General features: G+C 40.0%; 1 protein-coding gene across 1 annotated transcript in view; it reads left to right on the plus strand.

Moving 5' to 3' along the window:
- PCSK2 (proprotein convertase subtilisin/kexin type 2) overlaps window positions 1–1,188 on the plus strand; it is a 123,983-nt gene extending 122,795 nt beyond the window's left edge. The window contains exon 12 of the mRNA XM_075267381.1: window positions 58–1,188. Within this exon, the coding sequence (XP_075123482.1) occupies window positions 58–550 (493 nt within the window). The 3' untranslated portion in view covers window positions 551–1,188. The remainder of the gene's footprint in view (window positions 1–57) is intronic.
- The last annotated feature ends 10,513 nt before the right edge of the window (window positions 1,189–11,701 follow it).

Below are 11,701 nucleotides of genomic sequence, written 5' to 3' on the forward strand. Positions count from 1 at the left end.
TGTACAATTTACTAATAATTGTTATATAATAATGTTTTTATTCTCTATTGTAAACAGGAAAATATCTCCAGATGGAAAATTGGTTCTCAGCCTAACCACAGATGCATGTGAAGGAAAGGAAAACTTTGTTCGATACCTTGAACATGTCCAAGCTGTAATAACTGTGAATTCTACAAGGCGTGGCGACCTGAACATCAACATGACATCACCAATGGGAACCAAGTCCATCTTGCTGAGTCGTCGTCCTAGGGATGATGATTCTAAAGTAGGATTTGATAAGTGGCCCTTCATGACCACACACACATGGGGAGAAGACCCAAGAGGTACTTGGGTTATTGAGATTGGGTTTGTTGGGAACATGCCACAGAAAGGTGTTCTAAAAGAATGGACCTTGATGCTGCATGGAACTCAAAGTGCCCCCTACATAGACCAAATAGTTAGAGATTATCAGTCAAAATTAGCTATGTCAAAGAAGGAAGAGCTGGAAGAGGAACTGGATGAGGCTGTGGAGAGAAGCTTGAAAAGTCTATTAAACAAAAGCAAAAACTAATGCTGTCCTGCATGTCTGTGTTATATTTTCCTTTCCTGATTTTTCTCTTTCTGACACTTAAATCTCTGTATAGGATACACTGGCTTCTCAGTATCATATGTTTTAAATATTTATAGCCATCTATTCCTTTATTTGGAATCAAATAAATATACAGTATATAAATATATATATTTTTACAGTGTTACCCCTAATATTGTAAGGCAGAATCTGAAGACATGTTTTGTGTACCAATAATTGTTTGTCGAGCAAAAATTTAATTAAAAACTACAGTAGAAAATATAGGTGAAATAAAATACACCCGACAATGAGTTAGTTTTGCATCATAAATGTTTTAAAAAAAAGTACCTTTATTATTTTTTGGATAGTGGCAGACATGGTCAGTGGTTTACTCCAGTTCCATCATTCTCCAATACATTGTTAAAAATTACAGTAGTGCGTTATGAGAGCTGGAAGGCCTAAAGATTTCAAAGGGGGTAACAATTGAAAATTTACCTTGTAGTGACCACTATAGGATGAACATAATTTTACAAGCCCCCTATATGACGGCCATAAGCCCCAATAGTTAGCTAACCAGCATCATACCCTGATCAAGAATCTGAAAACAACTGTGAACAGATGAGTCAACAGATACATTTTTGGTGGAGAATGCGGGACAGCTAAAATTCCTAATCATGTTTCATTGTTCTTACATGGGTTGAACGTCGATTTATAGGATATCTATAGGTAGCATCAGAGATACAGTTTTCTATCTTCTGGAGAAGACCTAATTTGCAGACATTATACAGCGAACGCTACCTATAAAACGCTCTATGCCTGTTTAATTCAAGGACAAACATTACCTTCCGAGTGGTGAAAAAAAAACATATGTGCAAGCTTGTCTTTTTGAAACAACCCCTTTAATTTCAATTAAATTGGCATTAAGACTGATAAAAAATATAACATAAGCTGTCCAATAAAAAATATCAGAGATTTCAAACAAATATTTTATTGGAGAAAAAAAGTGTAGTTACCGAAACGTACAAAAAATATATATACATTATATATTTGAGTAACTGCCACCAGAGGATGGTTGTTTTTGACCTCAGACCTGGGGGGGAGTCATCCCCTATGAACCATGTTCAACTGCACACTACATTGTTCTTTTATGTGTTTCGCCCTAAGTCCCGGTTCACATCTATGTTCAGTATTCCATTTGGGGAGTCCACTTGAGGACCTGCTGAATGGAAACCGTATGCATTAAAAAGCGGTGAGCAATGAAACCACATGGACTCCATAGACTATGATGGGGTCCGCATGTGTTCCACTTAGTTTCCGCATGTTTCGTGCGGAAACCACACGGACCCCATTATAGTCTATGGGGTCCATGTGGTTTCTTAGCTCACCACTTTTGAATGCATCTAGGTTTCCATTCGGTGGGTCCCCAAGTGGACTCCTCGAACAGAATACCGAACGTGGATGTGAACCGGGCCTAACAGTGTATAGCTATAGCCATTGCAGCAGCTTGTAAAATACGTGAGCTACCTGTACACATTTCAGAGCAACGTAGAACATGATCTTCTAAAAAAGTTTATTATTTACATAAATTCTCTACTAGTTTAAGATTCTCTGGGAGGATTTTTATTTTACTGTAATGTCCAAAACAACTGCCAAATGTGCAATAAAATATCAGATAATGTAAGTAACGTTGGTTTTATAAGAGTGTGGCAAGACGAAATTGAGATATTAAAGCACAATATATATTTTTTTCATTTTGTATTGAATTATTATTAAATAACTTTTACCATTTTCATACAATTAACACAACATTGACTATTTTCTAAGCATAGTAAAGGGATAGTCCGGGTTAAACTGATGCTTTGGGTTAAACCTACTTCAGGGCTTGACTTAATTTTTGCACCCCTCGTACCCTGTTAGGCATAAAACAGTTTATCGATTTTTCCTGGAGTGTTCCTTTAAGGCAGGGTATTATTATATTTCCTACAGGAAATAATTTCATATAGAATATATTTAATGTAAAACACAATATATTATGCCATATTCAGGTTCCAGTTTTTAAAACTTAATGGTCCTTTCACACTTGCGCTCGTTGTCCAGTTTGTGCATTACGCTGGGTTTCCGTCTTCTGCTTTGGCGAAACTGGACAGGGAATGGAAATCCAGCGGTCAGTTTTAAAACTCATTCACTTGAATGGGTTTGCAAAGGTGACCGCCCGTGTGCGTCTTCTACCTTTCAGCGGGGAAACCATTTTTTTTAATCGAACATGCAGGACTTTGTGTCCAGCTAAAAAAAAACTGTTTCTCCGCGGATAGGCGCAAGATGCTCACAGGTGGCCACTTTGCAAACCCAAATGGGTTTTAAAACTGACCGCTGGGTTTCCGTCCCCTGTCCAGTTTCACCGGGGCAGAAGATCGGAACCCGGTGGAATGCACAAACCAAACAACGAGCGCAAGTGTGAAAGGACCCTAAGTAATGTATTAAACTTGGAGAGATGATATAATAAACCAAAGGAAAATATGTATATGATCGTTTGTATATGAAGGTAACACACACAAACTCATAACAAAAATCCGTGCAGCGTGCAATCCATACGTGCATGTATACGTACTAATTATAAAATCATAATTTATTTTTTTTTAAATCATCGCTCTCTGTATAAAAAATATTTAGCCTTCATTCCACCTCTGTGAAAATTTTTAATTACCATGTACATCAAATTGCATTCTTGTAATCATGCGGTTCTATGTTGGAAAAAAACACATTAAATGATATATAGCAGCAATTTTTAAATATGTTTGTTCATATTTCTTAGTTAAAAATTTTTGGAAAAAAAAAGTTCCAATCAGAAAAATAATTCATTTGTGAAAAATATTTATTTTTAAGGGATACCATTCGTAGCATATTTTTTTGTAAAGTAGCAATTTCAATTGAGTACATTATATATAGGTTTTTCTTGCACTTTAGGGTTCAATTACATGAGAGTATTTGAGACCCATGCATCTTTCTATAATTTTATTAATTTATGTAAAAATTAGGATTGAATTCCAATAAGGGGTACATGAGATCTTAAAGGAACACTAAACCATCTCAGTATTAGGTCCCTTCATTTCTTACATACCTTGGTCCTGTTTATCTCATATTAAAGGAGGTTTCACATGCGCATAATTGCATTTAAGTTTGTAAATATCTTAGGTCTGGTTCACATCTGCGTCGGTATTCCATTTGGAGAGTCTGCTTTGGGACCCCACTAACGGACTACCGACCGCTTTAAAAAGTGGTGAGCAATGAAAGCACACAGACCCCATAGACTATAATGGGGTCCGTGCGCTTTTCGTGCAGTGTCCACATGAGTCATGTGGAGAGAAACTACTTTACTACTAAGAACTACTTTACTCTCCGCAGGACTCATGCAGACACTGTGCAGAAAACACACGGACCCCATTATAGTCTATGGGGTCCGTGTGCTTTCACTGCTCACCTCTTTTTAATGTGTTCGGTATTCCATTTGGGGGTCCCCAAGCGGACTTTCTGAACGGAATACCAAACACAGATGTGAACCAGGCCTTACCCTCTTAGTGGTGACAATCTTTTGTCTTGATCGGTTGCCAATGGATGCCATCATGAATGCAGGAACTGTCTATGCTCAGATACTCAGTCATGACTTCCTTATTGTGGCTTCGGCTAGGTTCACACTTGTGCCTGTAGTGCGTTTCGGGTTTCCGTACCCAAATGCGGTTGAAAAATGCGGTGGGTAAAGTTCTGCAAGCTCTTTTGGGCAGAAACTGGGCAGAAACCTGGTACACCCCATTATGGGGTCCAAGGGTTTCCACAGATAACCACTTTTTAAGTGGATTAGGTTTCCATTCTTCGGGTCTCCAAGTGGACCTGAAGAATGGCAATCCCAAATGCAGATTTGAGCGTTAGTTATCTTCTCGCGCATACACTGCCAGTTCCTGTGTTTCTACACAAAAAGATAAACCAACTGCAATACAGAAATCGTGACCCTTTCATAAATGTTTTATATGTGTCCCAGAAGCTCAGCCATGTCCCCTCTTCTCCTAATGACTCTTATATCTGACTATATAGTAAGAGACTTCCTGCCACAACCGATCTGCAATACCATGAAATATTGTGAAGCCCCACCCCATTTAAAATGGTCCCCAGTTGAAAATGGAACAAAAAAACCCTGTGCTCTCTGTAGGATTTCTACAAGACTGCCGGAATCACTCACAAATTCTTGTAGACAGAAAAACGGGAAAAACTTCTCTAATTCCTTTTTAGGTTTAGTGTTCCTTTAAGTGGTTTGGCATTGCAATAAGTTGTATGGTGTGAATTGGATAACATTACGAGTACTGTAGCATGTATTTATAATGTAAAATCTATTAAATATTGAGATACAGTTTAGTGTTATTTTTTAATGGCATTTTTTATATTATTAATTATAGAATAGATCACATTCCACTGTTCGCTGCACATGGAAGGGTCCATGCACACGACGTCCAGCTCTACACTTCAAATATACTAAATTGGGCAAAGGCCCTTGTATTTGTTAGACATATCCATATACGTTCCCATCATATCCTTCATATCGGCCCATTGGTTTCCAATGGGCCGATATACTTTGACAGACCTTTTTTTCAGCTGTATAGGAACGCACTTTCTGATAAAAGGGGTCAACACCAAAAACAAATACTTAGTATATGTTTTTTGCAATAGGACCCTATGCCTGAGATATGTCAATTTCTGCCTATACAGCGGGATACAGAATAGAACCTTCCATTGTAGCTAAACATAGGGGGCATATAATATACCTACAATATGCACAGCACCTTACATACATGTGTCACATGGTGATCGAAAATGCCTAAAACACAGGAACAGTATGACCAATGTATTTCAGATTACTTCATTTTAATTTTTGTACAAAAGTATATCCTAAAATATAATAAATTGGATGACGTTATAACTGAATCTCAATTTGGACAGGAAAGAATTCTGTTTCCCACATATGATGTTATTTATGTCTTGAGAACGTACCTTCCTTCTGTATTATCCTTCTTTTTTTCATGTGTTCCTCGACCACCTCTCGCGCAGATTAATTATTAAATGTTGTAATTTTCTTTTAAAGAGCAATTTCCTAATATATTCCTTTCAGTGGAAAATTACATTTTGATTGAATTGATAGTTGTCTGTGTTTATTCCATGATACGAAAGCCACAATTTATGCACAAAAACATACACAGGTATGTACAGGCTACTATAGCTGGGCACAACATGGAGACCAAAGATGAGGAAGGAAAAGTATCTCAGTATAATAGACTTCTACCAGCCAAATTTTAGGATTCCCGGTAATGCATTCCAAATACTGTGATGGACCCAGTACAAAATTTCATGAGGAACCATCCAAGAACCAGAGTTGAAGTCATAAATGTATGGTATGCAGTGGCGTAACTAAAGTCTTGTGGGCCCCGGTGCAATCTTTTGTCCGGGGCCCTCTACCTCATCCCTACAGCGAATTCTTGATAGTGATGGTTACGGGTGCTAAGGAGTTTAACCCACCTTAGTATGGTTAGTGTAATCTGTGGGTCTCCTTGGCTTATGGGCCAGATGGAAGCTGCAATCTCAATAATGATGCCAGTACTTATGGCCCCCTAAGGCTCCTGCGACTGCACCCTCTGCACCCCCACAAGGTACACCCTTGATGGTAGGCATACAATATTAAATTAGAAGTCTGAGTGATATTATTTTTTTGTAATTATGGTTATTTTAATTACAGGGATATTGATATTGTCTTGTTGAGCTAGCTGCTATTTTTGTACAATTATGGTAAAACTGAAACTTTGTTATACAGTGTTGGCCAAAAGTATTGGCCCCCCTGCAATTCTGTCAGATAATACTCGGTTTCTTCCAGAAAATGATTGCAAGCACAAACTCTTTGATATTAATATCTTCATTTATTTTGCTTGCAATGAAAAAACACAAAAGACAATGAAAAAAAAGTCAAATCATTGATCATTTTACACAAAACTCCAAAAATGGGCCGGACAAAAGTATTGGCCCCCTCAGCCTAATACTTGGTAGCACAACCTTTAGACACAATAACTGCGCACAACCGCTTCCGGTAACCATCAATGAGTTTCTTACAATGCTCTGCTGGAATTTTAGACCATTCTTCTTTGGCAAACTGCTCCAGGTCCCTTAGATGTGAAGGGGGCCTTATCCAAACTGCCATCAAGAGATCTCTCCTCCGCCACAGGTGTTCTATGGGATTCAGGGCTGGACTCATTGCTGCCACTTTACAAGTCTCCAGGGCTTTCTCTCACCACCATTTTCTAGTGCTTTTTGAAGTGTGTTATGGGTCATTGTCCTGCTGGAAGACCCATGACCTCTGAGGGAGACCCAGCTTTCTCACACTGGGCCCTACATTATGCTGCACAATGTGTTGGTAGTCTTCAGACTTCATAATGCCATGCACACAGTCAAGCAGTCCAGTGCCAGAGGCAGCAAAGCAACCCCAAAACATCAAGGAACCTCCGCCATGTTTGACTGTAGGGACCGTGTTCTTTTCTTTGAAGGCCTCTTTTTTTTCCTGTAAACTCTATGTTGAGGCCTTTTCCTACTTTTGTCTCATCTGACCAGAGAACATTCTTCCAAAACGTTTTTGGCTTTCTCAGGTAAGTTTTGGCAAACTCCAGCCTGGCTTTTTATGTCTCTGGGTAAGAAGTGGGGTCTTCCTGGGTCTCCTACCATACAGTCCCTTTTCATTCAGATGCCGACGGATAGTACGGGGTGACACTGTTGTACCCTCGGACTGCAGGGCAGCTTGAACTTGTTTGGATGTTAGTCGAGGTTCTTTATCCACCATCCGCACAATCTGGCATTGAAACCTCTCAATTTTTCTTTTCCGTCCACATCTAGGGAGGTTAGCCACAGTGTCATGGGCTTTAAACTTCTTGATGACACTGCGCACGGTAGACACAGGAACATTCAGGTCTTTGGAGATGGACTTGTAGCCTTGAGATTGCTCATGCTTCCTCACAATTTTGCTTCTTAAGTCCTCAGACAGTTCTTTGGTCTTCTTTCTTTCCTCCATGCTCAATGTGGTACACACAAGGACACAGGAGAGAGGTTGAGTCAATTTTAATCCATTTCAACTGGCTGCAAGTATAATTTATTTATTGCCACCACCTGTTAGGTGCCTCAGGTAAGTAACAGGTGCTGTTAATTACACAAATTAGAGAAGCATCACGTGATTTTTCAAACAGTGCCAATACTTTTGTCCATCCCCTTTTTATATTTGCTGTGGGATTATATCCAATTTGGCTTTTTGACAATTCTTTTTGTGGTTTTCCATTGAAGACAAATTGAATGAAGGTATTAATACCAAAGAATTAGTAATTGCAATCATTTTCTGGAAGAAAATGAGTATTATCTGACAGAATTGCAGGGGTGCCAAAACTTTTGGCCAACACTGTATATTAAGTATTGTTTGCTGAAAAATTTAAAATTGATCATCTATAATACAGACCCATAGGGGATTAATAAGGGATGGGCTACAAAGCAACAGTTATGTATCATCACAGATTACAGATTACAAGAATAGGTTCCCTGAGTTCTCTGCATGAATAGCTTAGTAGTACTCCTTTATGACCATGGCTCCAGTCATTGTCTTTGGGACTAATAGAGATAGCTGAGAACAGAAATCAATGGAGTGGTGGACATCCAGGAACACTACCACTATATTCATACAGGGAAAGAGGGAAACCCCATTCTCATGATTAGCGGGGGTCTCAGTGGTTGGGCTCAGTGGTGACTCTCTCATAGTGTGCAACTTGCAAGCTGAAATATAACTCCTACAACAGTCCATGACAGTCTATGGGGCCTACTGTACCAACATACACAGAAGCATCCAAGGATCCTTTCTGTTGGATTTCTTATACCCATTGGTTTACCACCATATATGTATATATGTTGAGCTTAGCCGGGGCCATACACAGCAGGTGTTGGCTATGTTATATTGCAGTTACTGCTTACATTTGTGATTAGTGATGGGGGCAATCTCAGTTGTATAACTTCTTAGATGAAAGGCCAGTTGGGTCTGTGGCATCTAATGCATTAGCATACATGATGGATGCCATATTTAAAATGGATCAGCACCCTGGCAACTTTGTCACGCTAGGTTCACACCTGCTTTTGGGTTTCCATTCTTTGGGTCACACTTGGGGACCCGAAGAACGGAAACTTAAACTCCTTTTCTAAATGGTCTCTTGTGGACCCCATAAACTCTAATAGGGTTTGCTGGATTGCCGAACTGGTTTCTGCCCAGAAAAGATGGAAAAATGCAGAGAGAATAGTCCTGTTTCTGTTTGGGGATGAAAACCCTGAATGTAGAACAAAATAGTGGTATAGAAATACCGAGCGACAATATAGTGTAGTAATCTTTAGAGGGTTCCGATCATTAAAACTCTTTTTTTTTCTGGGTACCATGTAGGAATAGCCTTAAGAAAGGCTATTCGTCTCCTACCTTTAGATATCTTCTCGGGGCCACCGTTCAGTATATAATACGGTTTTCGTTGGTATGCAAATTAGTTCTCTCACAGCACTGGGGCCGGTCCCCAACGCTCAAACAGCACTGGGGTATCCCTAATGCTGCAAGAGAACTCTCCAGCGCCGCCTCCATCTGTTCAGGAACGGGTCTACTTCGCGTCTTCTTCCGGGAGTTGGCTTCTTCCGGGAGTTGGCAAAGCCGACTGCACATGCCTGCCGGCCACAAGAAAATGGCCACTTACAATACGCCCCCAGGCTATTCCTACGTGGTACCCAGAAAAAAATGAGTTTTAATGATAGGATCCCTTTAAAGCAGGGGTAGGGAACCTTTGGCTCTCCAGCTGCTGTGAAACTACAACTCCCAGCATGCTCCATTCACTTCCATGGGAGTTCCCAGAACAGCAGAGCCAGTATGCATGCTGGGAGTTGTAGTTTTACAACAGCTGGAGAGCCATACGTTCCCTACCCCTGCTTTAAAGCATTGGGAATAGTGGGGAAGTGTAAGGTGGCCTCTTACTTCACCGTTTGGGTGGCGGCAGCTTCCCCTTGAATGCCAACCATGGGTAGCGTTAACAAAAAAGCAAATAACCTACAAGGCTCTAGACCAATCAAGTGAGGAGGACCTTGGGTGAAGCGAGCACAAATTCCACAAATGTTCCATGAATTCTTCAACACCTTTTATTATGTACATACACTACGTGGCTGTTCTCAAGTGCAAACAATGAATTGGCCGGCTGAGTAGCAACTCACTCCAGCTCAGTTCGGCTAACAGCTGAGTAAGTTGAATAGGCACAGGTGTGAACCTAGCCTAATTGGGTACCGATTGGTTCTCATAACATTGGTCCTCTATTGAAGGCTCCCATATTGGTCAGTATGTACTTTGTATGTAAATAATGGTATATTGTGATTCCAAAACTCCCAAGGTTATGAATGTGAAATTATTGCAATGGAAAATACACATTTTTTAAATGTATTTTTAGTAGCAAAGCATAAGAAATTTAATATACTTATGGCCATAATCATAATGATGAGCAAAATAAAGCTAGACTGGGAGGAGAAAAAGCAAATGAGAAATCGGAAAAATCAATGTTTTCATAGGGTTAAAAATCTGTATCCCATAGGTATATTCTAGAACCATTATTGAAAGGGATACAGATGGTCTTTGGGCTCTGTATGGGCTCTGTATGGGCTCTGTATGGGCTCTGTATGGGCTCTGTATGGGCTCTGTATGGGCTCTGTATGGGCTCTGCCATGGACATGAGGCCTTAAGCTGGAAATATCCATTCAACTCAAGGGCTTGTGGAAGTGTTTCCTTCTATAAATGTGTCGTGTCAGATCGATGAGATCTGTATTGATCATTCCATTACAAAATCTGTTTTTTAGGCTTTGAGTTGTAGATGAAAGAATAATGTGATGAAAGAGGGCTGTATAATAACTCGTGGCGTTGTGATCTGAGGAATAATAGTAGGCGTAGATACTGTAGAAGATTAGGAACTTGAAAGAACAAAACACTCAAATAGAATAGTAAGAATTTAATTTGTGCAAGGAAATTGTATCGTGAAACACTAAAAGTTACACAGATTGTTGACCATGCTTGGATTGGATGTAGCCAGCACCGCACCTGGGGCGACCTGAAGTGACCACGGGGCCCCGTGGGGGGGGGGGGGCATTTCTACTGACCTAAGCCAGTCCAGGACAAGCTGTTGGGGATTATAGCTATTTATAACTATTTATGATGCTAGGTTACCCCACCTCCCTAATACATTCTGTACTGTAATCACTATAGTACAATGTTTCGGGGGAGGCAATGACTCCTAGCACACTGCATTTTCAGTAGCAAAAAGTGAATGAAATTTTGGTTATTCTTCTTTATACATAGCGGAACAAAAAATTATGGAAAAGAAGTGTTTATAAAATGAGTGCATTTAAAAAAAAAAAAAAAAAAAATTAGCTGTGGAATTCTGGGCATTTTCCCAAAGTAACTAAGAGGGAAGGAAAAAATTGCTGAGCAAACTACATCAAAAACTCAATGAAAAATGCATTCACACGGAGGAAAATTGTGAGAAATTTCATGTGGAATTTCAGCACTGAGAAAAAAGCCTTTTTTTTCAACATGGATTTTCAGCACCAGAACCCTCACCAAAAAAACTCAGTGTGAAATGACCCTTAAAGGGGTTTTCTGGGCAGATTTTTTTTTTTTTTTTATAAAGGTCTGTTAGTGCTATTAATAGATTAATAAGTACACTCATATACCTTTAGCCGTGTTTGAAGTGATTTCTGGATGTCTCTGGCAGCTGCTAACATTCTCTGCATTTGTTTACTTAGTGTTCGCTTCCAGCTGTGCATCTACCTGTGTAGCTGCTGCACTAGTTCCCTCTCACTCAGCTCCCACCTCTTCTGTCACTCCTATACTCCCCCTCTCTGTCTCACTAACAAAGCGATCCTGCCCATTATTAGCCCCTCTCACCCTCCCCTTTCTCTATTGAGCCTAGCGATCCTGCCCATTACTAGCCCCTCCCCCCCGTCTCCCTAGCTAATCTATTTCGCCCACTGCTAGAAGACAGGAAAAGGGGAGGAGCTGCTCCCGACACAGGAAGGCTTGGTAAG

The sequence above is a fragment of the Leptodactylus fuscus genome, chromosome 3 (assembly GCF_031893055.1).
Source record: "Leptodactylus fuscus isolate aLepFus1 chromosome 3, aLepFus1.hap2, whole genome shotgun sequence".
NCBI lineage: Eukaryota > Metazoa > Chordata > Amphibia > Anura > Leptodactylidae > Leptodactylus > Leptodactylus fuscus.